This window comes from Cynocephalus volans, chromosome 18, assembly GCF_027409185.1.
Source record: "Cynocephalus volans isolate mCynVol1 chromosome 18, mCynVol1.pri, whole genome shotgun sequence".
In the NCBI taxonomy this organism is placed as follows: Eukaryota; Metazoa; Chordata; class Mammalia; order Dermoptera; family Cynocephalidae; genus Cynocephalus; species Cynocephalus volans.
The window spans coordinates 2,396,346-2,420,038 of NC_084477.1; the positions used below are offsets into that span (position 1 = coordinate 2,396,346).

The 23,693-nt window shown below is 37.5% G+C and overlaps 1 protein-coding gene across 1 annotated transcript in view; it reads right to left on the reverse strand.

Annotated features, from left to right (window-relative positions):
• Nucleotides 1–23,693, reverse strand: part of FMN2 (formin 2) — a 268,229-nt gene that overhangs the window by 39,158 nt on the left and 205,378 nt on the right. The window contains exon 14 of the mRNA XM_063082920.1: nt 17,567–17,659. Within this exon, the coding sequence (XP_062938990.1) occupies nt 17,567–17,659 (93 nt within the window). The remainder of the gene's footprint in view (nt 1–17,566; nt 17,660–23,693) is intronic.

Here is a 23,693-nt window from a genome sequence, read left to right on the forward strand (position 1 = left end):
ATTTCTACATCTTATCAAAAAGCAGAAGGCCCTAAATTGTGGTGAGTAGAACAAAGTGAGTTTTCACCCATTCATCATGATTCTTTCTGATGTTCACCAAAGAACTTTCACTGCATGAACAAGTTTGTCTGAAAAAAAAAACAAAAAAAAAAAACCCCAAAAAAACCCGCAACAGTTTAATCCAATGAAACAGAAGACTGATTCTTACCAAAGGAACAAAATAAAAAAACAGACCCTCTTACCAAATTAATAGCCATATTAGAAACACAAAGCTAAACTGGAATAACAAAGATTATTTTTAAATGCTCTCTTATCCATTACTTTTAGTTTATTTTGAAGCTAAAGGGATTTGTGTATTCAAACTGTAATTAGTTTTGATATACAGTCAAATGAAAGATCAAAGACAGTGCATTAGATACATATATCAGTTCTTGATGTAGAGTGAACAATTCAATTTCCTTTGTATAGCAATTCTAGAAAAAAATTCCTGAAAAGTTGGGTGCAACTCTGTTCCTAGGAATACTGACATACGATTTTCCAATATGCTGCTGTATAAAGGCACCATCAATGTTTTGTTGTGACCATCTTTTCAATCTAATTGTGATGTCAAGTGCTGAATGTATGGTATGGTGAGGATGAACCTATCAAGCTAAAATAAAATGTATGAAATAAAGTAAATGTAATTTAATCAGGGAAAATTAAGATATAATTTGGAATAAAACAACTCTGCCATTCATTTAGGAAGTTTGTGAGCAAATTACCTGCAGTGACCAACATCTTGGACCAGCTGCATTTTTCGGTTTGAGTGACAACTAGGACAGGCTATGTGCCACCTCCTGCTACATGCACAGCCTTTTGAGCATGGCTTTGCTGAAGGTGACACAGAAAATAAGCTGATTTTCTAGATGCAGCAAAACACCTTATTGTTAATTATCTTATTTATTGACCTATTTTTTTCAGAAACATAAATTTTATTTGTTAATTTCTAATGGCACAGGTGGTTTTGTGGAGAGTTTTGAAAGCCACTGCTGCTTTTAGAAGTAGTTTTCTACTTATTTACAATCTGCTACTAATAAACTTTATTAAGACAAAGTATGCTAAATTAATTGCATGAGAGGAGATAAGAAATTTGCATTTTCTACTTCAAATAAGCTTAATCTCCCCATTCTTTAGAGTACATCGCTCATTTCCTTTTTGACACGTCAAATGAAGATGGCAGCCTTCTAGTCATTCATAATCAAGATAACTATAGGAAAGCTAAAGAAACATTTAAAATAAGCAAATAGGCACAAGGCTCGATTTGCAGTGGTCTTCAAGTTGTCATCAAGTCACCTGGGCTCCCTGTGCCTCGGCCCACCAGGTGGCCCTGAGCACCTGTGACAGAGGCAAGTACCTACTGAAGAAGATAAATCTAGCATACTCACTAATACAAGCTAAACTCAAATTAGAATCCTTCAGATAAAACAAAAATCTCATGAGTCTTTAACTAAAAATATGCATGTTTTAAGACTGAGCTTTCAATATTAAAAGCAGTATCAACTAATTCCAACTTGTGCATTCAAGATAACAAACACAAAAATGCTTGAAATAAAAATCTGAAAACCAAAAAACCTTCCCCTTATATGTTTTCTTTTCTTCCTAATATTACTTGCCAAAACAATGCTTGAAGGCTATTACATTCCAATCTTAAAAACAAAATCCACACAACTAAACATTACAATATTTCAACCAACATTTGAGTGTCCAGTATGTTTTGGATACTTTCTTAGAAGCTCACATGTAGATAAATATTATACATTCTTTCCCTTAAAAAAAATGATAGATGGGGAAAGAATACATAAATCATCACACATGTAGATGTTATAGAGATGTTTAAATGGGAATGTTAATATAGATGATGCTGATATTTCTATTCTAATTCTTTACATATAATAATGCACAATAATAAGACCCTATAAGAAAGGCACTATGATTGTTCCCTTTTATAATCAGGAGATTAACAGTTCAAGGACTTGCCCAACATACCAGTAATACTATATAAAAGAGACAGGATTCATGGGCCGACCCCGTGGCGCACTTGGGAGAGTGCGGCGCTGGGAGCGCAGCAGTGCTCCCGCCCGCGGGTTCGGATCCTATATAAGAATGGCCGGTGCACTGCTCACTGGCTGAGTGCAGTGCGGCCGGTCACAAAAAGACAAAAAAAAAATAATAATAAAAAATAAATAAATAAAAGAGACAGGATTCAAACTCATGCAGTCTGACTTCAGAGCTATAATACAAGTGAGTTATGAGTACAGTTAAGTGAAACACCCATTTCCCTACTGGGAGATAAGTCAATAAGGACAAGACAAAGACAATACATTTGAGTTGGGACTAAAATGATAAGCCTCAGCCAAGAGAAAAAAGGAGTAGAGACTGGAGAAGGTAAGTAAGCAAAAAAACAACAGGAAAAAAGTGCACTGCAGTTCCGTGTGTCCAGAAGGAAGATATATAAAGGATACAAGGTGGAAAATATAATGGAAAACAGCTAGCAAAAAAGCTGTGCACAGAAGCAGGTCCAGCCTCTTATGGTGTGATATTATCACAAGCAAAGCAGAGGAGACAGAACTGCACTCAGCTTAAAGCAGTGAAGAGAGACGTCCACTTCCGAGCTTCACTGACAAGGACCAAACTTACCCTCCTGCTGTAATCAACTAGAAAACTGGATAAAATATATTAAACAACAGTTTCCATATACTAGACAACAGACAGTACAGTACTTTGATTTCTGTTGAGCCTTTCAATATTCCTAGATTTCTGTCTGAAGACAATTACCAGATCATGGGCCGTGGGAGGAAACCAAAATAAGCCAAGCAGTCTGGCTGAGTTGAGGAAATACAGACAGAATCTCAGGTGTGCTGAAGTGGCTAAAAGTAGAGTGGCAGAGAAAATACACTTACAGAAAAGAAGGGTCAGAAATGTGCAATGAGGTCTCTCTCAGTTTCTCTACAAGTCCTAGCACAGCACCACCAGGGTGGTTAACAAAATTAAAGTTGCATCATTATAAAGAATTCATTTCAACAAGATAACAATTTTAATTATATATGCATCCAAAAACAGAGCTTTAAAATACATGAAGCAAAAACTGACAGAACTAAAAGGAAAGAGAGATAAAAATCCCACAACTGAAAAAACTGAAAGGTTAAATAGACAATAAACAATTACAGCTAGAGATTCCAATTCTCTTCTCTCAGTAACTGATAGACCAATTAGAAAATCAGTAAGAATACAAAAGACTTAACACTATCAGGGCAGCAGAGACTTTTTACACAAAACCCTGAATACCTCAAAAGTCACTCTTGCAGCTGGGGAATCAACTAGAGGGGATAAGAGGCTACAGGCAAAGACATCAATTTAGAAGCTATTATGATAATGTAGAAGGAGAGAACGCAGATTGAAAGTAGAAAGACATGTGTGAGAGATAAACTAGAGAAAGAACACTAAAAAAACCAAAACACAAAAAGACAAAATACTAGAGTCAAGAATGGATCCAAAATTTCATCTTGGGAAATGGATCAGAATAGGAAAGTTCAAGAAGTCAAGTATATTGTTTGATGGGTGTAGCAATAAACTGTTTAATTTAACAACAAAAACATTTGCATGAATTTTATGAGAGCTATTTGGTATGTCTTAGAACCATCCTTATTGACTCGGCCAAAACATCTGATTATAAAAACTTCCAAAACTACCTTAAAGAGAAATAGAAAGTTTCTCCCCAAGTGACTTTGTTTCAGTTTTTCTCAAATATATAATAATAAAGCTCCTTATACATATTCCTTCTATATAAACATATATAATACATATGAAATATATAACATATTCATTATATAAATATATAAGAAAAACTTATTTATAGAAGAAAATACTAAGAAATAATTGGAGGAAAAATACTTGCTACTACCCACTCTCCCCTATCCTGTGACAGACATCACTAATTACTCAAGCTACTCTTTCATACCCAAGAATCCAGGTCAGACCTAGATTGTCCACACAACAGAGCTCTAAGAAGCCACTGTTAACCTATCAGGTTTGGCATGTGAGATAAGTCCACCTGCCATGTGCATTAGATGACCTCTGTCATAAGTTAATATGATTTATAAATGTCTCATTTAAGATTTTATTCATTTACAACAGAGAAAGGGGTAGTTATACCTATGTGCTTGAATGTGCCATGGAATCTACACCTCACAAGTGCTGCTAAATTTCAGAGCAGAGAGACCATAACCAGAGACATCCTACAGGGACCTACTCCCTCAATTCTTATGTTTCTAATGGCCCAAATGTTCCAATAGCACCAAGTGAGAACATATGTCAAGCATAAAGTAAACTGACAGATTTTATAGATTAACCAGGAAACTTTGTAATTCTAAATGGTTAAATTTATTAATTTATGACTATTTCCCTCTGAATAAAATGTTGGTACTTCCTAAATAACTATAGAAATGGACCCATGAGTTTCATTATACCAGAACGGCTTTAACAAAGAAGGTTTACAATTTTAAAAGTGCTAGTCATGAGCTCAGTTTCTAGCTGACTTTTCTTTAATCAACTAGCAAGATTCATATCAGCCATTAAGGAATGTATTGGGGATTTTGCTATAAGAACATAACAGTTTGGTCAGGATTCATCTTCATGTCAGAACCCATCCAAGTGTCCAGGATCTGAAGAAGGAAAACTTAGATTTATTAATCATTTAAAAAAATGTAGTTAATAGTGTATTATCTAAAATGGATGGCGAATAGGGTATTTTTTAAAGATACAATTTAGATATTGGCCATAGTTTAAAACATATTGTTTACATATAAGTAGTTTAAATGTATCTAAATCGTAATGATACTTTACTAATCATGATACAGACATAATTCAATCTCTTCCAGAAGAGTGTAGGTCATTAAGAGGTTTTGAGGTTGTTGGTGATTGTACTGTAATAGAATAACAGTGATGAGAAAAAAAATGAGACCTGTTAGGAAGTGGTTAGCACAATAAAATCAAGAGATTATTTTGGGCTGGGATATGGCCAATGCAACGGGATTAGAGTGAAGTGGACACTTGTGAGTAAATCCAGAGGATTTAGTAACCAACAGTGAGAGAGGCACAGTTGGGAGGAGTATATGGAAAAGGAGGCATCAAGAATAAGGCTTTTGGGGACTGGACCTCTCTCCCACAACCAGGCACAACATGCCAGCACCTTGGGGCCTGCCCAGGGACCCAAGGCAAGGAGAAGGGGACCAAACATACCCCACAACCAGGCATACCGCCAGTGCCAAGGAGCATGCCAAAAACAGCACCCCCACGTGGGTGGCCCACCACAGTCACCACAATAGCCATGGCTGCTGCAGAAGGAGCAAGACGCCACAACCACCACGCAGATGGTCCGCCAACCACTAGAGTGCATTCACACAAGAAGAGTCAGCAGCAGAGACAAAGAGGATGTCTCTTTCCACAAAACCCATTTCAGAGTGACAGAAGAAGCATCTGCTCTATGATAATATTGGGGGACCTGATCACATCTCTCAGCATTGGACAGATCATCTAGGTAACAATTTAACAGAGTAACCATTATTCTTTCAGAAGGAGAGAAGAAATCTAGGCAATTAGAGGGGGGAGGGGGGAGGGAGAGGGGGAGGGAAGAAGTTGGACGAGGGGCATAAAGAATAATTATGATTTGTAACAATATATATGCTAGTAATACTGATTTAAACAACATATCTCAATGTTCAACCCAAAAAATATGTATAATCGATTTTGATTCAAAAAATAAAATAATTAAAAAAAAAAAAAGAATAAGGCTTTTGACCTAGAAGTTCAATATTTAGAAATGTACAGTGTGCGTTATGAGAAATACACACATTTATTCACTATGATCTTTTTGGTAGAAAAAAAATGTTGATAAATAGAGAATTGAGCAAATAAGTTTTGGTGCATTTTACAATGAAATACTATGAAGTCATTAAGAAGAATGTACTGACACAAAATTATTTCAAAGATATTTTAATTGAAAAAGAAAAACCAACATAGACTTCTGTTTACAACAATACTATGAACTAAATAGCACCAAAATTTTACAACAAAGCACATAAAAAATCCATATTAAGATAAATTAAATGCATGGCTGAGTTGGACAGAAAATAAGAAAAATTCTCTGAGGCCATAAAAACAAACAGGAGCAGGATTCCAAAGAGGTGTAAGCCAGCACTACCCTGGGGCATCGCCAAACCTAGCAATCTAGAACTTTAGTTTGAAAGACTACACTGGCAATTTTTGAACAGGTCAAGAATTTTCCAAGGTGCCAAAAGAGACACCTTGGAAGAAGAAACTGAAAAGCATCATCCCACCAAATTAGACATTGACAGACTCTGTCCTCCTCACCAGTGGCTCTGGGCGGAAGGGGAAACCCTCTCACATGAGAACCTATAACCCCAAATGGGCAATCACACTGTGTTGGGCCCCAGTGCACAGTGTGTGATTCTAACATGCAAGCCAAGAATTCATTTTAAAATAGTGCTTCACTGGTAGTGTCTCCTGATGATTAGCCAAAACAAACATAAAGAGAAATAAAAAACCATAAAAGGGCCTGGGAGAAATTTTAGATTACAAAGAAATAAACTAGAGTTGTCAATGCAACAAGGGAAGAGAGGAGTCAGAGGTCTCCAGACATCTGAAAGGAATTTACTTAGAATCCAGAAGTTTTTAATTAGCAAATCAATCTCTCAAAAACAAGCACAGTACAAAGATACTTCCACACAGACAAAAACAGAATTTACAATCCAGAGTCCATGCCAAAGTAACTTGAAGAGGGTATATTTCAAATAAAAAACAAACAAAAATCTTAGAAAGCAAGTGAGCAAACAAAACAAAACAAAACAAAAACTGGCATTGGTTAAACTTAAACCAAAAAGTAAATACATAAAACAATAATGATTACATATTTTAGGAGTTATAAAAAACATAAAATGAAACTAAAACACTGGAAAAGAATGACATATAAGTGGCTGAGATTAGTGTTAAAACATTCTGAGGACTGTACTGTTTAGAGGGAAGTAAAAATAGTGACCTTGGACTTTGTTAAAGAATTGAGTTAACAGAAAGAAAAATAATGCACAATCTCACTTATATGTAGAATATATTACAGGAAAAAAAATAAGGCCTTTAGAAGTATATCTAACCCCTAAAATGTGAAGATCTTAATAAAATTGTAAAGCTTTTCAGACAGACATTAAAGGAGATGTAAATAAATGCTTGACTTTACCATGTTCATAGACAAAAAGACTCAATATCATAAATATGTTAATTCTCCCCAAATCTAATCTATGTACACTCTACATTATTGTGTCAAAATCCTAACAGATTTTTTTTTTTTTTTGGCATAACTTGACAACTTTATTTTAAAACCGTATAAATATGTATATAAATGGTCAGGAAGAGGCACGACCCTTCTAAAGAGGTTGGGAGTCTAGCCTCTCTGAATTTCAAGACTTATTAGAAGGCTACAGTGAATAAGTCAATACGAGTTTTGTTAAGAGAATAAATAACAGAATTGGACTAATTCAACCATACAGAGAAAACACAGTAATCTGTGCAAACAAATATGGAAAATTTCTACATGATAGAGATGGCGCTGCGTATTAGTAGATGAAAGATGGCTTCATTAAAGGGTACGAGACAACTGCAGCAGCATTATCTATATGACAAAAATGAAATGTGATTTTTATCACAGATCATAGATAAAAGCCAGTTCCAGATAGATTGATAATTATATTTGAAAGCAAAACTGTAAAATTTTTACGGAAAAATTAAGGACAATATCTTCATAAACTTGTAGTAAGAAAGGGTTTCTAAAATAAAACAAAATTATGTACCATCAAGTAAAAGGTTGATAAATATCGCTACACAGAAATAAAGAACATCTGTTTATCGATGGTCAGCAGAAGAAAAGTGAAAAGACAAGCTCCAAAGTGGGAAAAGTGTCTGCAGCAATTTAATTGATAATATTTTAATATTGTAAATATATAAAGATTTCCCAACAATGCAATAAATAAAAGACAGACAAATTAATAGAAAAACAGCTGAAGGACTCAAAAAGGCATTTCACAGGAGAGGAAACAACTATAAGCATGTGAAAATACACTACTTCTCATCAATAATCAGGAAAATGAAACTAAAACCTCAGTGAAATACCATTTTAAACAATAGATTAAGTCAAAAAATTAAATCTAAGAACTAAGTACCAGCGAAAATTTGATACCATCGAAACTGCAGGGAAAAGTACAGATTGGAACTAACCACTTTCTAAAACAATATGACTTTACCTCAAACATTTAAGATTCATATACCATGTCCCAGCAAATCCTCTCCTTGGTTTGTACCACCAAAGGAAAGTACACATGTGCACCAGGAGCTGTGAATACAAATGTTCATGTAAGCATTTTCTATAATAGACAAAAATGGGAAAGAACAGGATAGAAAAATTGTGCTGTTTTGTATTCCTACAATGGAATAAAAATTAACTAACTAGAGCTATGTGTGTAAAGTGGAAGAATCTCAAACACAACGGTCGGTGGAGGAAAAGACAAGGCATAGAAGAGGATGCTCATATTTCCACATACACAGTGTTCATAATGGTCACCTCTCAAGGGAACACAGGCATGAGATTGGGGGAAGGACAAACACAAGAGTCGAGGACATGAATCATGTTCTATTCCCTAAGCTGGGTGTATATAGTTGTTCATTTCTTTATAATTCTTTAGACCTCATTTAGGTTACAATATATACATAGATACACATATATCTATAACATAACCTTATTTATATGTTATATAAATAAGCATCTTCCCAGCCAGCTGAGGCTGAATAAGGTGACCTCAGCCTTCCTGTTTCTGCTCTCACATGGTTAACAAGTGTCCGTTTCACCAGCTATTTAGTGCCACATTTTTTTCATCTCATGTTTTTTTTTTCTGGATAATTTCACTGTTTAGAATGGCCCTAAGTATATGGTTGAAGTATTGTCTAGTACTCCTGAGAGCATGAAGGTTATAAAGTGCCTTAGGGAGAATATATATGTGTTAAACTTCATTCAGGGATGAGTCATAGTGCTGTTGGCTGTGAGTTCAACATTAATAAATAAACAATATATGTTAAATAAGGTGTCTTTAAACAAAAACACACATAACCCAAGGTTCTGTACTGATCTGCTGACAACTATGGGACCACGGGCTTGCAGGAACCTAGTCCTATATTTCCCCATAGGAGCATAATTAAGTATCCACTAATGCAGTGTTTACAGTGACTCTATAAAGCATAACTACAGCAAATAATAAGAATCAACTGTATCACATAAATAGTATACAGAATAATAAAATGTTATATTTATTTTTGTGTTAAACACAAAATACAAAACATATACAAGATTTTATTTTGTCTGTATATGTGATTGTGTGCATATATATATACACACAAACATACATATATATGTAATCTCTATATTACATGTAAAATAAATATAAAGCATACACAAATATAAAATATTTCATAATAAAAATGAAACAGCAAGAGGCAGAACCAAGAGAGCATGTAAACAATAGTAAAATATTTATAAATATGAATGTATATGTATATATGTTTATATATGCTAATTATCTCTGGACGGATAGACATAAAACATAACATTGGTTAAAACAGAAGAAGGTAATAATAAGAAGCCTTACATTCCATTATATACCCGTATTTTATAACAGATGCATGTATTATTTAAATATTGTTGTCATTGATCCATTGAGAAATAACGAGGCCAAGCTTCTTGTCTCAGACAACCACATGGGTGGCGGCACCGTTCACAATCTTAGGGAACACAGGAGGGACAGAAGAACTGACGAGCTTTGGTTGAACTGACAGCCACCCCTTCACTCATTCTATGAATGGAATAAATCTTCATTGGGAGTCTATTATTATGTATGAGGTGCTGAAGATACAGCATGGAACACACTTTCGGGCTGTTTAAGAATTCTTAAATTAAAAAAAAATATAGCTCCAGCCTCTTGGTTTCAGCATGACCCTGCCATCTATTGTGTGATTTCAGTCAAGTAATAAGCCCTGTAAGTCTTCGTTTCCTCATGAAAATATGTGGATAACAATGGCTGTTCAGGCTGCCCCAAAGAGTTATAAAGCTAAAAGCTAAAATCATGTGAAGTATAAATGGGCTTTGGATAGTTTCTTTTTTCTTCTCCTGCTTTCAGATGATCTATTTAACAATTGGAATTTATAAATAAAAAAACAACAACAGTAAAATAAGACCCAAACCCCATCTGTGTACAACCAGACAATTTTTTAAACATTAAAAGTCAATTGATAAGGAACAGATCTAACACACAAAGATTAACATCCTTAATGCAAAAAAGAACTCTTAAAAAGGTGAATTAGAAAACTCCAAGGAGAAATTTGGTGGAAGACCTGAGCAGATAAGTCCCACACTCCAAAGAAATATATGTGGCTAATAAGTACATTATAAGATGTTATTGTGTGGGGTCGGGGGGTAAGGGAAACCACATCTCCCATCTCAGGACCCAGGGTGGCTGGCTGTCTCTGTTGCGTGCCTGGTTGTTTGGGGGGTGGTGGGGGGCAGGGCTGAGGCACACAGACCGCATCTCAGGACACTGGGTGGCTGGCTGTCTCTGTTGCATGCCTCCTTGCATGCAGGGGTGGGGCTAAGGCACAAGGTCCCCATCTGGATAATTTCATAGCACAGCAGAAATATTATTAAGGCTTAATAATTGTTGTTATTATCATACAGATAATGAGTAAAAAGTTGTTTGCTTAAAAGACAATTATGATTCTTTTTCAATTTTAAATGTTCAATGAATGAAGATTACTACAAAAAATCAAATTCACCTCTTTTCATTACTCAAAAAAGTTCTCACATTATATTTTCAGTAAAAGAAATAAAAACAACATCAAACATGCTCACACTGAACACAGAGCACAGCCTATAAGGGTGCACTATGCACCATTTCTGACAGAAGACACTCACTTGTAGTCGTCTTCTCAGACTTTGGCACAATTAACACTCTGCTTTCACCATCTCTTCATTCTCAAGCACATATTACCAATACCAAAGATCGTATATTTAAGAGTTGAGGGTTCAACACCCTTTTTATTATAAGCATGTGATTACAGATGTATGCATTTCCACCTTGGTTCTACTCCACTAGTTCAGCTGCAAATGAACATAATTAGTTTAAGAAGGAAATGTCTGGGAAAAGAGAAGGTGGAGGTATGGTGAGCAAGGTTAATAAAAGATCCCTTCAGTGATTTTTGATTTACAAAATCACAATAGAGACTTTACTTAATAACACAGAAAGAAATCCCCCCCTTTAATTTGTCATTATCCAGCTAATTCCTTAGCAAGGCATTTAAGGGTCCTTTCCACAATGGCTCCACTGTTCTTCCAGGCTTCTGGTTAAGATGGCAGAATAGACGGTCCCCAGCGTCACCCTCTCTCACAAATCAACCAATTTACAACTATTAAAAAGCAACGATGGCCAAGCTGGGGCCACTAGGGATAAGGGGAAGAGGAGGCGAGGTCTAAGGAGTGCGTGGAGGCGGGAGAAGCCATGATGAGAGAAGGAAAGAACCACTCCGACCATTTCGAGCCCTGACCACTTCAAGGCTGGAGCTAGTGAGTGCATGGAGCAGGAGCTGGCAAAAGTCATTGCTGTACCTTTCGGATGAAGTTGCTTGGAGGTGGCAGGGCAGAAGGGGGCCTTGGTAGGTAGTCCCCAGTCCAGCAAGACTAATAGAAGGTTCCTGTGGACCCACATAGGAGTAAGGAGCCACAGCAACTGAAAAAAGGAGCCACTCAGAGGCCGGTGAGTCATCGCAAGGGACCAGCACACGGCCCATCCCACGGGAAGTGTTTGTAGTGCGGGTGGTAAGGGAGACCAGCCCACCAGGGGAACATGGGCACAGCATGACCTGCCCCCCAAGCAGCTTAAGGACCAATCAGTGGAGACTAACTAGGAATACAGAACTGCGGGGGGTGCAGTCTGCTGAACAGACTCAAGCCCAGACCAGAGGCTCTACACAAACCAGGTGCACCAGATCTCATGAGAGACCTGGAAGCACCTACAAAATCAACCATTAAAAGCTGAGCTGCACAAAAAGCCTTCCCCAGGGAATCAACAGCAAAGCAGCAATTTAGCTCAACCACAGGGGTCAAGTACTGGTCCCCAGAGGAAGCTCCCCCCATTTTAGGAGTAAGCAAAGGACAACAAAATAGTTCCAGTGCAGAGTTTAAGTGGTGGGAACAGCAAATAATCCAACACAGAACTGAAAGAAAAAACAAAATACCCACAGACCACAGAGACAAAGTTTGATATTAACTAGTAAAGGTGTCACATCACCAAAGAACACCTATAAAACCTAGAAGGACTGAAGTCCCCTGGGCTATGAAGCCAGGGAGTGGGGCGGGCTGGGGGCCTAAGCCACATTCACCCTGACACCTGCAACCAGCCCAGCAATGACCACTGAGATGCCACGAGAAGCACACTGGGCTCCTGAGCTGAAACGGTGGGGTACAAGGGCTTCAGCCACACCCCCAACATCTGCACCCAGCCCAGCAATGACCAAGCCACAACTGGAAGCCCCCTGGTCTCCCCTGCAGGAATGAGGGGGTGCCACAGGCCTCAACCCTGCCCTTCTTCCTTCCTCCTGCTCCACTTTATTTCCTTCCCCCTTCCCATCTCCCCCTCCCCCAACTGCTCTACATCATAGAATGTAAAAAAGAAAAATATTAATAAATGAATCATTTAAAATAAAAATAAAAATAAACAAAATGAAAAAACATTTTGCCATTCACCCCAAAAAAACAGTTGAGCTTAAGTTTTAAGATGTATACTTATCAAAATACATCATATAAGTAAAAAAGGCAGTGAAAGCCAACAAAAGAGATTGAGATGCCTATTTATTTCCCCGTGACCTCAACACAAGCAGATACACACACAAAGGCAATCCACTACATCTATTATGTACTATACTACACTGCATTTATAGTACAGCAATAATATGGTTTTTGTAGGCACACTTTGTTCAATATACAACTTGGATTCAAAAAATAAAGAGAAATACAGTAGGAAAAAGTGTGCTGAATTCTGACAGAAATATTAGAAAGCATGAGGTTTCCTGGTGACCTTATTTATTTCATCTTTTTTTATCATCTTTTCTGCTACTTTTAAAAAAGTACAAATGAAAAATTAACAAAAAGTTCAAATTAATGCCGAATAACAAGCTTGAGATTAAGAGTTCTGTTTATCACACATGCACTAAAACGAAATCATCATATATGCTGACATCAAATAGAGATAAGCTAATTTATAGTAACTTTGATTAGTTAAGTCAAACACTTATGCTCCAGTTAACTCTGTCCTGCAATAGCTTTTAATATTATTACAGTTATGCCATTCTACTTCCTGACTTCTCTTAAATATTAAAAGTTCAGGAAATTGGTTTCTGCTCATGCCAATCTGAGAACATGTTCCATCCAGGTTACCAGTGACCTCCAACTTCATATTTACCATCACGGATGTCGTTCAGTCCATTTGCACACATGCCGCTATGATCATTGCCTCTTTTTTGAAACTGTTCCCAGTGCTGGCTCCCTTCACAACAGCCTCTGTTGGTCCTTTTCTCCCATCAGCCTCTGCTGGGAGCTTCTCTTCCTCTGTCTACCCTATACACATTATTCTCCTCCAGAATACTATCCCTGGCTCTATTTTTTCTTTTCCTAGGTGACACATCAGCTCAATAATCATCTTGCTTATGGTGTCCAGCTCTCAATCTCAGACCTCTAGGTGCTGAGTCCAAACCATCTGTGCACCCCTGTGTTTACTGGGAACACCCACACGCATGTTTACGTACAGGAAGTCACGCTCACCATTCACATCCTTGCCTACATTTATGTGCTCTCTCCCAGTGATTAGCACCACCATGCACCCAGCCACTCAATGTGAAACCAAGATGCCTCTCCATCATCTCTATGTTCATTTGGTTCTACCATATTGTTATCGCTCACATCCAGCCTCTCTCTGGCACCACCCTTACTGCCTTAGCACAGGGCCTCCTCATTTCTCAAGCAGTGCGCCATAACAATCTACATGTGATCTCCTGCTTCCAACTCCCCCCACCTCCGTTTAGGCCTTCCACATTGCTGCCAATGTAACCTCTCTTAAATCTTCAAACTTCTGCTCCTCACAATCTCAGGATGAAGGCCAGTTCTTCAGCCAGGAGTACGTGGTCCATACAGCCTAGGCCCTGGGCCCCTCTGTCCAACTTCATCACTTACTACTCCCTCCCCACAGTGCAACTACCCATGTGTTCATGTGTCCATTCCTTTGCACCTTACTTTTTCCTTTTTTTTTTTTAGCTTGGATTCTCACACTTCCAAGTCATTCCTCCAATAATCAAGTTTCACAGCCAGGAAAAAGATTTGCCTTCTCGACAGGTATACTTTTAGTATCCTTCCAGAGCTTTATGCTGTATCTAAGGACTGTTGAAGAAATAAGCTGGGGAGGAAAATATACAACTGCAGTTTCTGGGGAGGGGAAGGTAACTACAAGAGTGGATTTTGGGACAAAGATAGAATTATCAGGTCCACAGCATGCATGGAAAGCCCTGCCCTTAATGGAAGCTGGGATTTCCTTCTCTTGTAGTGGGAGGTGTGCAAAAAATATGGGATCAGATGCTGTTGGTTTGTAGGTGTATTGGTGGGTAGGTGTGGGAGCTGATGTATACTAGTGTCTGTTCTCTCGCTGAAGTGTGAGGTGAGGTTACCATTAGAGTCATGGGTAAGTGGAACAGGATGATTATGGAGGTTTGAGAGATGTTTTGTAAGTTAATCTGAGAGCACAGACATTGATGTAAGAATACTATTTTATTACTGATAAAAGCCTAATTAGAAGCAAAGATTTAGCATATATTATTTGTATTAAGTTGGTCTGTTCTTTAGTTTATAAATTTAATTTAGAATTTTGTCCTGGCAACTAGAAGAAATATGGGCAAAAAATCCTGGTGATATTCACAAAAATTTATCTTAAGAGAATCATATTTTGAAATGCATTGTTTTCACTATATGTCACTGAATATAGGTGGGAGAGCAACTATTTTTAAAGCTGAACTTTTATTCTTTAACATGTTTGACACATTTAATTGACACACATTTGATGTTCATAAGTTTTTCCAAAGAATTTTCTGTTGTTTATGCTGCTATCATTTGTCTTCCAGATAATGTAGAATGTAAGATCCACCGAGACACATACATTTTATTCACTGCTGTAACTCATACCCAAAAGAATGCCTGAACACATAGAAAGCATTTTAAAAATGTGTTAATGAACAAATAATATCATAGAACATTTGAATGAGACCAGAGAAGAAATAAAAAGGCAATTGAAAGTGGTAGAAAAAGAGTCATGAAGAAAGACTCATCTCGTTTAATAGTTACCAAAAGTGAAACATTTCATACATACAAGAACACACAGGTTACTACCTTTACAACACCGATGTTTTCATTTAACATCGTGAAGTATAAAAATTGCTAACATCTGAATTTCATAATAAGGAGGTTAAAAGATCTTCCTGGAAGATCCTTAAAATCTGAAGAGATACTTATCCATTTAGCATTACTTGACAATCCTGCCTTCTCTACCAGTGAACTACTAGGTGAGATTCGATGGCCTCTACCTACCCTTTGAACCATCATAAATGATTACCAAGCATACCACATGTGGCTGATTATCTGTAGTTTGGAAGTGTGGTTCCTAAATCCCAAATGGGTTGTAAGATCTAATTCCACTATTCATTTTTTAAAAATGACTAAGATCCAGTCATTAAAAGAAAAAAAAAAAAAAAAACCCAAAAAACCCTTCAACGCCTGGCCTATAAATACAGATTCAGAATATTATATAATAAATCACATATAATGTGGGCAACAATGTGAGTGACACTTGTTTATATTTTAGGTGTGAAAACTAGCAAATTGCTTGACTTATTTTTTGAGTATGTTCTAGGATCAAGGACTCCTTTCTTCCCACGTGCCAAAAATAAGTATTCCATACCTTTACAGATATAATTTTTAAAAAAATTACGTATTCTTTTTTTTTTTTCTTCTGACCGGTAAGGGGATCGCAACCCTCAGCAAGGTGGTGTCTGCACCACGCTCAGCCAGTGAGCACATTATCCATCCCTATATAGGATCTGAACCCGCGGCCTTGGCGCTACCAGGGCCAGTCTCCTGAGTGAGCCATGGGTCCGGCCCCAAAATTATGTATTCTTGATCCTAAAATTCCCTGGATGGAAAAAGCACAACTCAGTTTTATTCACCAGTAAGAGTGGAATCTGCTTACAGGGGTTCTCTAGCATGTATCTATAGGACTAATGATTTTGGTCAAAGGACTCTAGAAATCAATAAATAGATTTCCCCCTCAGTCATAGAATGACATAGATGACAGAATTTGAAAATGACAGTTGCTTTGATTTATCAATCTGACCAGAGTTCTGTTTTAATCCCCATGATAATTTTAAATGACTAGTATTTTCCTATCTAAAAAAAAGGTTGTGCTTAACATTTAATCAAGTATGACTCATTCATTGTAAGTCATCATTAATGACACTTGAACAACCTATAAAAACCACAGTCTAATAAACAGAGCATGGAACCAATCTTCAGAGCACTTCTTGGCCTTAGTCTCATGTTGTGTCAGCCTCTAGAAGCACTCCTGAAACAGCAAGAACTTTCCCAGAGTACAGCATAATACAGACCTGATGTTGAAAAGAGATGCAGCATTCCAAAGATAAAATGTTTTTGGTAGTAAATGCTTTGAGTTACTTGTAAGTTTCAATGATTTCAAACAGCAAGACTTTTAATAGATTGTTTTCCTTTTAAAGAATAAATTTGTTTCTTTAGTGTCTTCTGAAACTTTTCATCCCTGCTTATTTCATAGAAATGTAGCAAGTGTCAATGAGATAATATTTATAAAGTTTTTAAGCTCCCTTGAAGAGAGGTGTTAAATATCCATAGGCATTAATGTAGCCTATAAAAACCAGCAAATCATGTTCTGAAGATCTGAAAAACATCAACATATTTTGTTCTTTGGGCACAATGTTTTGAGAAAACAAATATCAGATTGAAATGAAGTCAGAGCGTAGCTATAACTTAAAAGAATACCTAATTTTCTATAATAAAAAGCATAAAATTTTTAATGTCTTTATAAATTTGAGCTATTCAAACTAAAATCTAGTGTATTTACTGGCATGTAAAGAAAAAAACCCAGATAATAATGAGTATTATCCATCAAACAGGATGTTTAGCAAATTACCAGACTCTCACAATTCTGTGACTCACGGTTAAACCTAATCTGGTTTTCTGTAATGTCAAAATAATCCCTTTTAAACCAATGTGTATTTGTTAAAAAAATAAAATAAAATAAATGTTTTCCACCTCTCTTCGGAAAAGGGACAGAAACATAACACATCTATTTACCTTGAATAATAAATTGTTCCATATTTCCTTTGAAAGGCTGCATGTGCTCTTTTGAGGAGACCTGGTACACTTTCCCTGCTTCAACTTCACAGGCTGAAATGAGAGAGAGACAAATGGTTTAGAACATCACACTCTTAATGGACTATTAAATCAATTTTGTAAACATATCAGCTATGTTAAAAATCCTGTTAACCATCCTAACTGGCATATTTTGGAAACATCCGAATACTGACATGAGAAGCCTATGATGCAGGCTTCCTTTTAGAAGATCATAAAACATTATTTAGAATCTATACTCCCAATTCAATCACTTCCAAAATGGTCACTTAAACACATTACTTAACCTCTAAACCGCAGTCTCTTCATCTGTAAAATGGGCATGATACTACAGCCTACCTCACAGATCAGTTAAGAGGATCAAATCCATTAATAGGTATAAAGTGTTAGAATAGTGCCTGGCCATAGTAAAGCAATATGTAACTGTTTTCTATCATCATTATCATCAAACTGACTTGTAGAACATGTTTACCCCTAAACCCCTAAGTAAAGTCCAAATTTCTGAAAAATAACTAATAAAGTAGTGGTTATGTTAGTATAGCAACCAATAATTATGGAGCATCTATTACATGCCAGATGCTTTGTACCTATTATTTAACCTATTCCTTAGAACAAGGCAGTAAAGTAGATATTATTATCCCCTTTTACAGTTGAGGAAGTTAAGGCTCAAACAGAGCACTAATTTACTCAAAAGTTCACAATTAATAAGTAGCAGATTCATAATTGAAATCCTGATCTGACTATGAAGTCTGTACTCTTTCTTTGTCTGTGACATCATAAATGTCTTAGGTAATCTACAGATCCAACTGGAAATAATTAAGAAGTGTCTCTAAGACAATTTCTAAAGAAATGTCTGCCATTATGATTATAGCAAGAGATCTAGGCCAGAAAGGAAGCGCATATTTGAAAGACAAAACTTTGGACAGATATAGGTCTGATGCAGAAAAACATACTCTCACTGTAATTGTTAAGGTCAGGTTACCAATTCTCCAAGGCAACTTTGTAATTGCCTCTAACATCTTTTCTTTCTCTTATAAAGCTGTACTTTCCTCCTTACCGCCCTTCCCAGTTGTTAGCTTGTCTAAGCAGGAGAACACAGGAGGGCTGCACTGTCAGCACACATCCTCCCAGCAAATGCAGAAGAGAAACGAGCGCAGTGAAATCGAAGACCAGTCCAGGCACATCTGGGGTTCTCTCTGCCCATCCTGCCCTCACTCCCCAGCTGCTACCTGGGCAGTCTCATGCACCGCAGATGCTGGTGACTGTCTGATCTATACCCCTAGCCCAGTTATCTCATGGCTCCAGACTCACACACTAAAATGCTACAGATATCAAATGCTCAGTATTTTCAATACAAAACTGATCATGGCCTTCTCTAAACTTGCTACCTGCTATTCTCTCTCCTTTGGTGGTTAACACCACGAACCGAAATATCTCAAGCCAGAATGGGAGTTATTTTCCACTCCCTCTCTTTATTCCAGCATGCTGTTATTTTTACTAAATACTTCTTAAGTCAGGCCTATCCTGCCCATTCCTGCTCTATTATGGTACAAATACCCGCACTGTTCTGACCTGGGCTACTGTAAAAATCTCTTACTTGGGCTTCCTATCTCCAATCTTCCACAAATCCATGCTCCTCCTCATACCTTTAAAAGCCACCAGAAGAGACCAGACCAGTTACCTAAAACTGTTCAGGGACCTCTGCCCTCACAGCCACACCCTAAATAGAAGGACAATTTTAAGGCCTATAATATGAAGTATAGCACTCCTACAAGGCAGGCCTTGCCAAACTTTCAAACTATCTACCTCTGCTCCTGATATGTTCTGCAGACTCGATACAAATTCTCATCTCCATATCCGTGGTCATGCTGTCTCCTCTGTGTGAAATGCTTCTCTCTTTCCCTCACCCCTTAAATAATCAATTCTTTCTATAAATTTAGGACTTAGCTCAGGTGTAACTGTCCCTGCAAAGCATTCTCTGACCTCACATCCCCTGCTTTCCTCCATCCCTGCCACCTGTCTCCAGGCAGGACTGGGAGTCCCACCTCGGTGACCACATCGCACCTTGTGCAGACGGAGTTAAAGTTGTTATTTAATGAGTACTTTCTACACACAGGGACTGTTTCTGAGCGTTGTCCCATTCGATTCTCATAAAACCCTTTCAAGTAGACTATTAATATGCTTGTTTTACATTAGAGAAAAATGAAGCACAAAAAGACTGCCCACGTTTACTGAGTTCGTAAGTTAAGGAAGTGGGATTCAATATCAGCTACCACACCACAGGAAAGTTATTTGTAACTGTGGCTACTCTGCTCCACTACACTGAGCTACTTGAAAGGAAATCCAGCTCATTTCCATTTGTATGTGGAGTGCCAGACACAGGCAACAAATTAGTGCTGGATGAGGCTGGATAAATAGCTACTAATGTGGAAATGACATCCTACGTTTTGGAATCCAGCAGATGGGGTTTAAATTCCAGTTCACTCATCCACTGAATGTGCCTGTGATTTGGGGTTAATTGCCTAACCTCTTGAGGTCTGAGTTGCAACGTCTGACTGTAAGTTTAATAAAATCTGTCTTTAACATCAGTGTGATGATTAGCCAAAGTGTGTAAAATGCCTGAAGCAGAACTTGGGATATATAAGTAGGTACATGAAAAATAGTAGTTATTGCTGCTGTTGCTTTTATAACACCAGGTGGAGTTCAGCCTAGAAAAGTCTAAGAAAGTCCAAGAAGTCTATGAGATACGGTAGCTGCTTTCCAGGAGCCGAAGTGTGGTCTCATGAATGAGTGGGCACAGACTTCCTCTATGTCGATTCCATGGAAGGAGGAAGCTAAGGGAGCAGAAGTTAGAGATCTCGGTTCAATGTAACAGGGATGGTGAATGCTTAGGGAGTTCCTCCAGCAAAGTGACCCACCTGGTGAGGTGAGGAGCACTTCACCACTGGGACTATTCAGAAACTAGCTGCTGAACGGAATGGTCAGATGAGGAGACACCTGCACTCAGCTTCTATGGGCCGTGTCACTTATGACAGCCCAGGTAGCCAGAAATTCTGCATTTTTAATGTATCCAGGTGTATAATAAGGACATAATTATGTCATAACTTCCAGAGTTTTCTAAAAATGTATACATTAGCATCCTGAATTGGAGTATCACTTAATTGATACAAGTTGTAATCACTTCAAGGGATTGAGGTTGAGATTTACCAGCCCTTCTTATCATTTCAGTGAATGACTTCTGACAAAACCAGGAGAAGAGATGTTACCAGAGGTCTTAGAGCAGTTTCTAATTACCAAAAAAATCACTCATGCAGGACACAGATATCGATCAACCCCCCACTGAGGTGAAAGCTCTGTTCCAGGCGCTCTGGCTACTGTGGGAACAGAGCTGGCCAACTTCTGTCCTCAGAGAGCTTGTCTTCTGCTACAACACACAGTCTTTAATAACCATGTATCAATCTCAGTGAGAAAAGTAAAATACTAATTGGCCCAAGTCTGATAGCTTAGGCCAGCATGGGAAAAAATTCAGTCTACAACCTGCTCTGATTTTCAAAACTTAAAAGCCAGAGGGCAAGGAAGATGAATATTTTCACTATGAGTCAAATTATTATTTTATTTCCCATTTTTTAAATTAGAAAATTGAAGAAATAAGTATGTTTTTCTTCATGATGTTATACAGTGTCTTGAGGTCTACGATGCTGTATGAACAGCTCCTAGTGTCAACTAGGAACTGGAAGTATCACCTAAAGGGGTCTGGTGCCTTAAAGGAGGACTTTTTTAGTTAGAAAGCAGAGTTAGATCATAGACTGTGACAAAGTCTTCTAAAAGGTGCCAAGAATTCTCTGAGTCTTCATTTTTACTGAGTAACTTTTATGCAACAGAACATTCAACAGACAAGAAAATGCACAATGTAATAATTTTTCTTCAGGCTTTTCCATTGTATATTTTAAATTAATTTTCACTTAATTTATAAATGTCCTTGTCTCATTCATATGAAACGTATTCTTAACACTCTAAGCAAAACCTATTTTCTTTATTTCTCCTGTGTGTTCTCCCCCTTAACTTATACTAGAATTTCCTGTGTATGGTGGGAAATGAGTAGAATTTCAGATCTGGTAAGACTGTCAGGTCATTCACTTGCAGCCTCCTCTCATCTCCAGTTCTCCTCCAGAAGGCCACAAAAGATGTCTGTTCAGAGTCTGGGTGTTTCCAATGATGTCCATTCATATCACTGCCAGGCAGCTTTTTCCTTAACAATCTGCTCTAATTATTAGAAATCTCAACTGTCTACTGAACAGAAATCTGTCTGCAATGTACCCCCTGTGGAATGATATGTCTGGGTATACTTTCAAATACTCCAGATGTATTCACATAAATACTCGTGCAATTAAGAAATAAAAAAATGTTGCTAAGTCCACCATTGAGACTTCAGGTCTTTAGTGTGTCACAGAACAAGTCTGCTGTCGTTGAGGACAGCTTCTTTCTCTACCCTCATCTCCTACCAATCTCCATTTACTCACTCCACTGTGCTGCCAGTATGAGAAGGCAGTATGCATTCAACAATAATCTTTGGAATGAATAAGTAAATTAACTGTATCCTCCTGTCACAGTGAACTTCTTGTTAGTCTGCAAGATGTCATACTTATTTGAATTTCTCCAAGCCTTACTCACACTATTCACTCACCTGGCACACTCTTACCCCCTGCAATCAGGTGTTGAACTTCTACTTATCCATCCATATCCAGCTTCTGGTCCACCTGTCACCCCAAGCCAAGAGGGTCAATTGCCCCCTGAACTTTGTATCTCTCTTTTCTATGGAGCATGTGTGAATGATATAGGATAAAAGCAAAGCTTTGGGAAAAATAGATCTGGATCCAAGTCTATTTCTATGACTAGCTATGTAATTTTGTGCAAGTTCCTTAAATTATCTGAGCCCCAGCTAGAAATTGAACTTAAAGTGCTAAGCACTGAGACAGCTGCTAGGAAGTTGTCTAAAAGTGACAGCTGTTAATGATACCTCATTTCATTTATTTGTGTATCTTTGTCTCTGATTATAGTTTGCATTATTTGAAGCCAAGGGCTGTCCTATTCACCTCTGTGTGTCTAGTGTCTGACATACAGAGGAAGCACTAAAACCATGTGTGGAAGAAAGTGCTTTCAACTGTGCCCCTGATTATGAATTTTCTTATCTGGATATTAAGTCTCCAGTGATGGCTGACTTATAACACACACGTAAGTCTTATGCCAAGTACACTAAAAATCAAATCCAAGCTTCCAAAACTCTCCATTGTGATACAAAATCTATACAATTATCTGTGAGTGGTTGTTGCTTTACTTATTTGCTGTATTAAAAAGGAAGGGCCTGTTGGACAAATATGAAAATAGAATGTCAAGTTCTAGAGTTTATATACCTTTATATACATAAATTCTCATATATGTTCTTACATATTCAATACTAGGAAATTTCTCTAAAAAATCAGTTCCCATTCTTCTCTTAATGTTAGTACATCGTGCTGCACAATGTATCATCCTAGCTATTATTTATCATCTTTAAAATTGGTATGTGACTGTGTCAATTAAAAAAAATCAAACACTACAATCTTAAAAGATTGGAGGGTCACTTAGAAACATTATTAAAAAGAACAAAGATAGAGTTCTTAAGAAATTTTACTACAGTCAAATCCAAATATTAAAAAACATTTGTTGGGAGATTGTTGGCATCACTTAGAAATTCCAATCACATTGACTTTTGTTTATTTAAAGACCTTTCTGAGCCAAAAAGATTTCATATTGTGTTAAAGGGCTAATATTGGAAAGCATGCATTAGGCTTCCAAATACAAAGAAAAATCCAGCCACGGGAGAGGAAAAACAAAGATCTCTCAGCTACTCCCCCTGGAAAGCGGGCTGCAGTACCTCAGTGCCATCACAGAGTGGCATGTTTTTGGCTGAGAAACACCACCATCAGCAGTGTCAGGTGCAACCAAGAACACGGCACCACTCCCTGAACTGAACCATGTTCATAAGGATCTGGGCACTGTTTCTAGTGAATTGGAATATTCCCACTGTAAT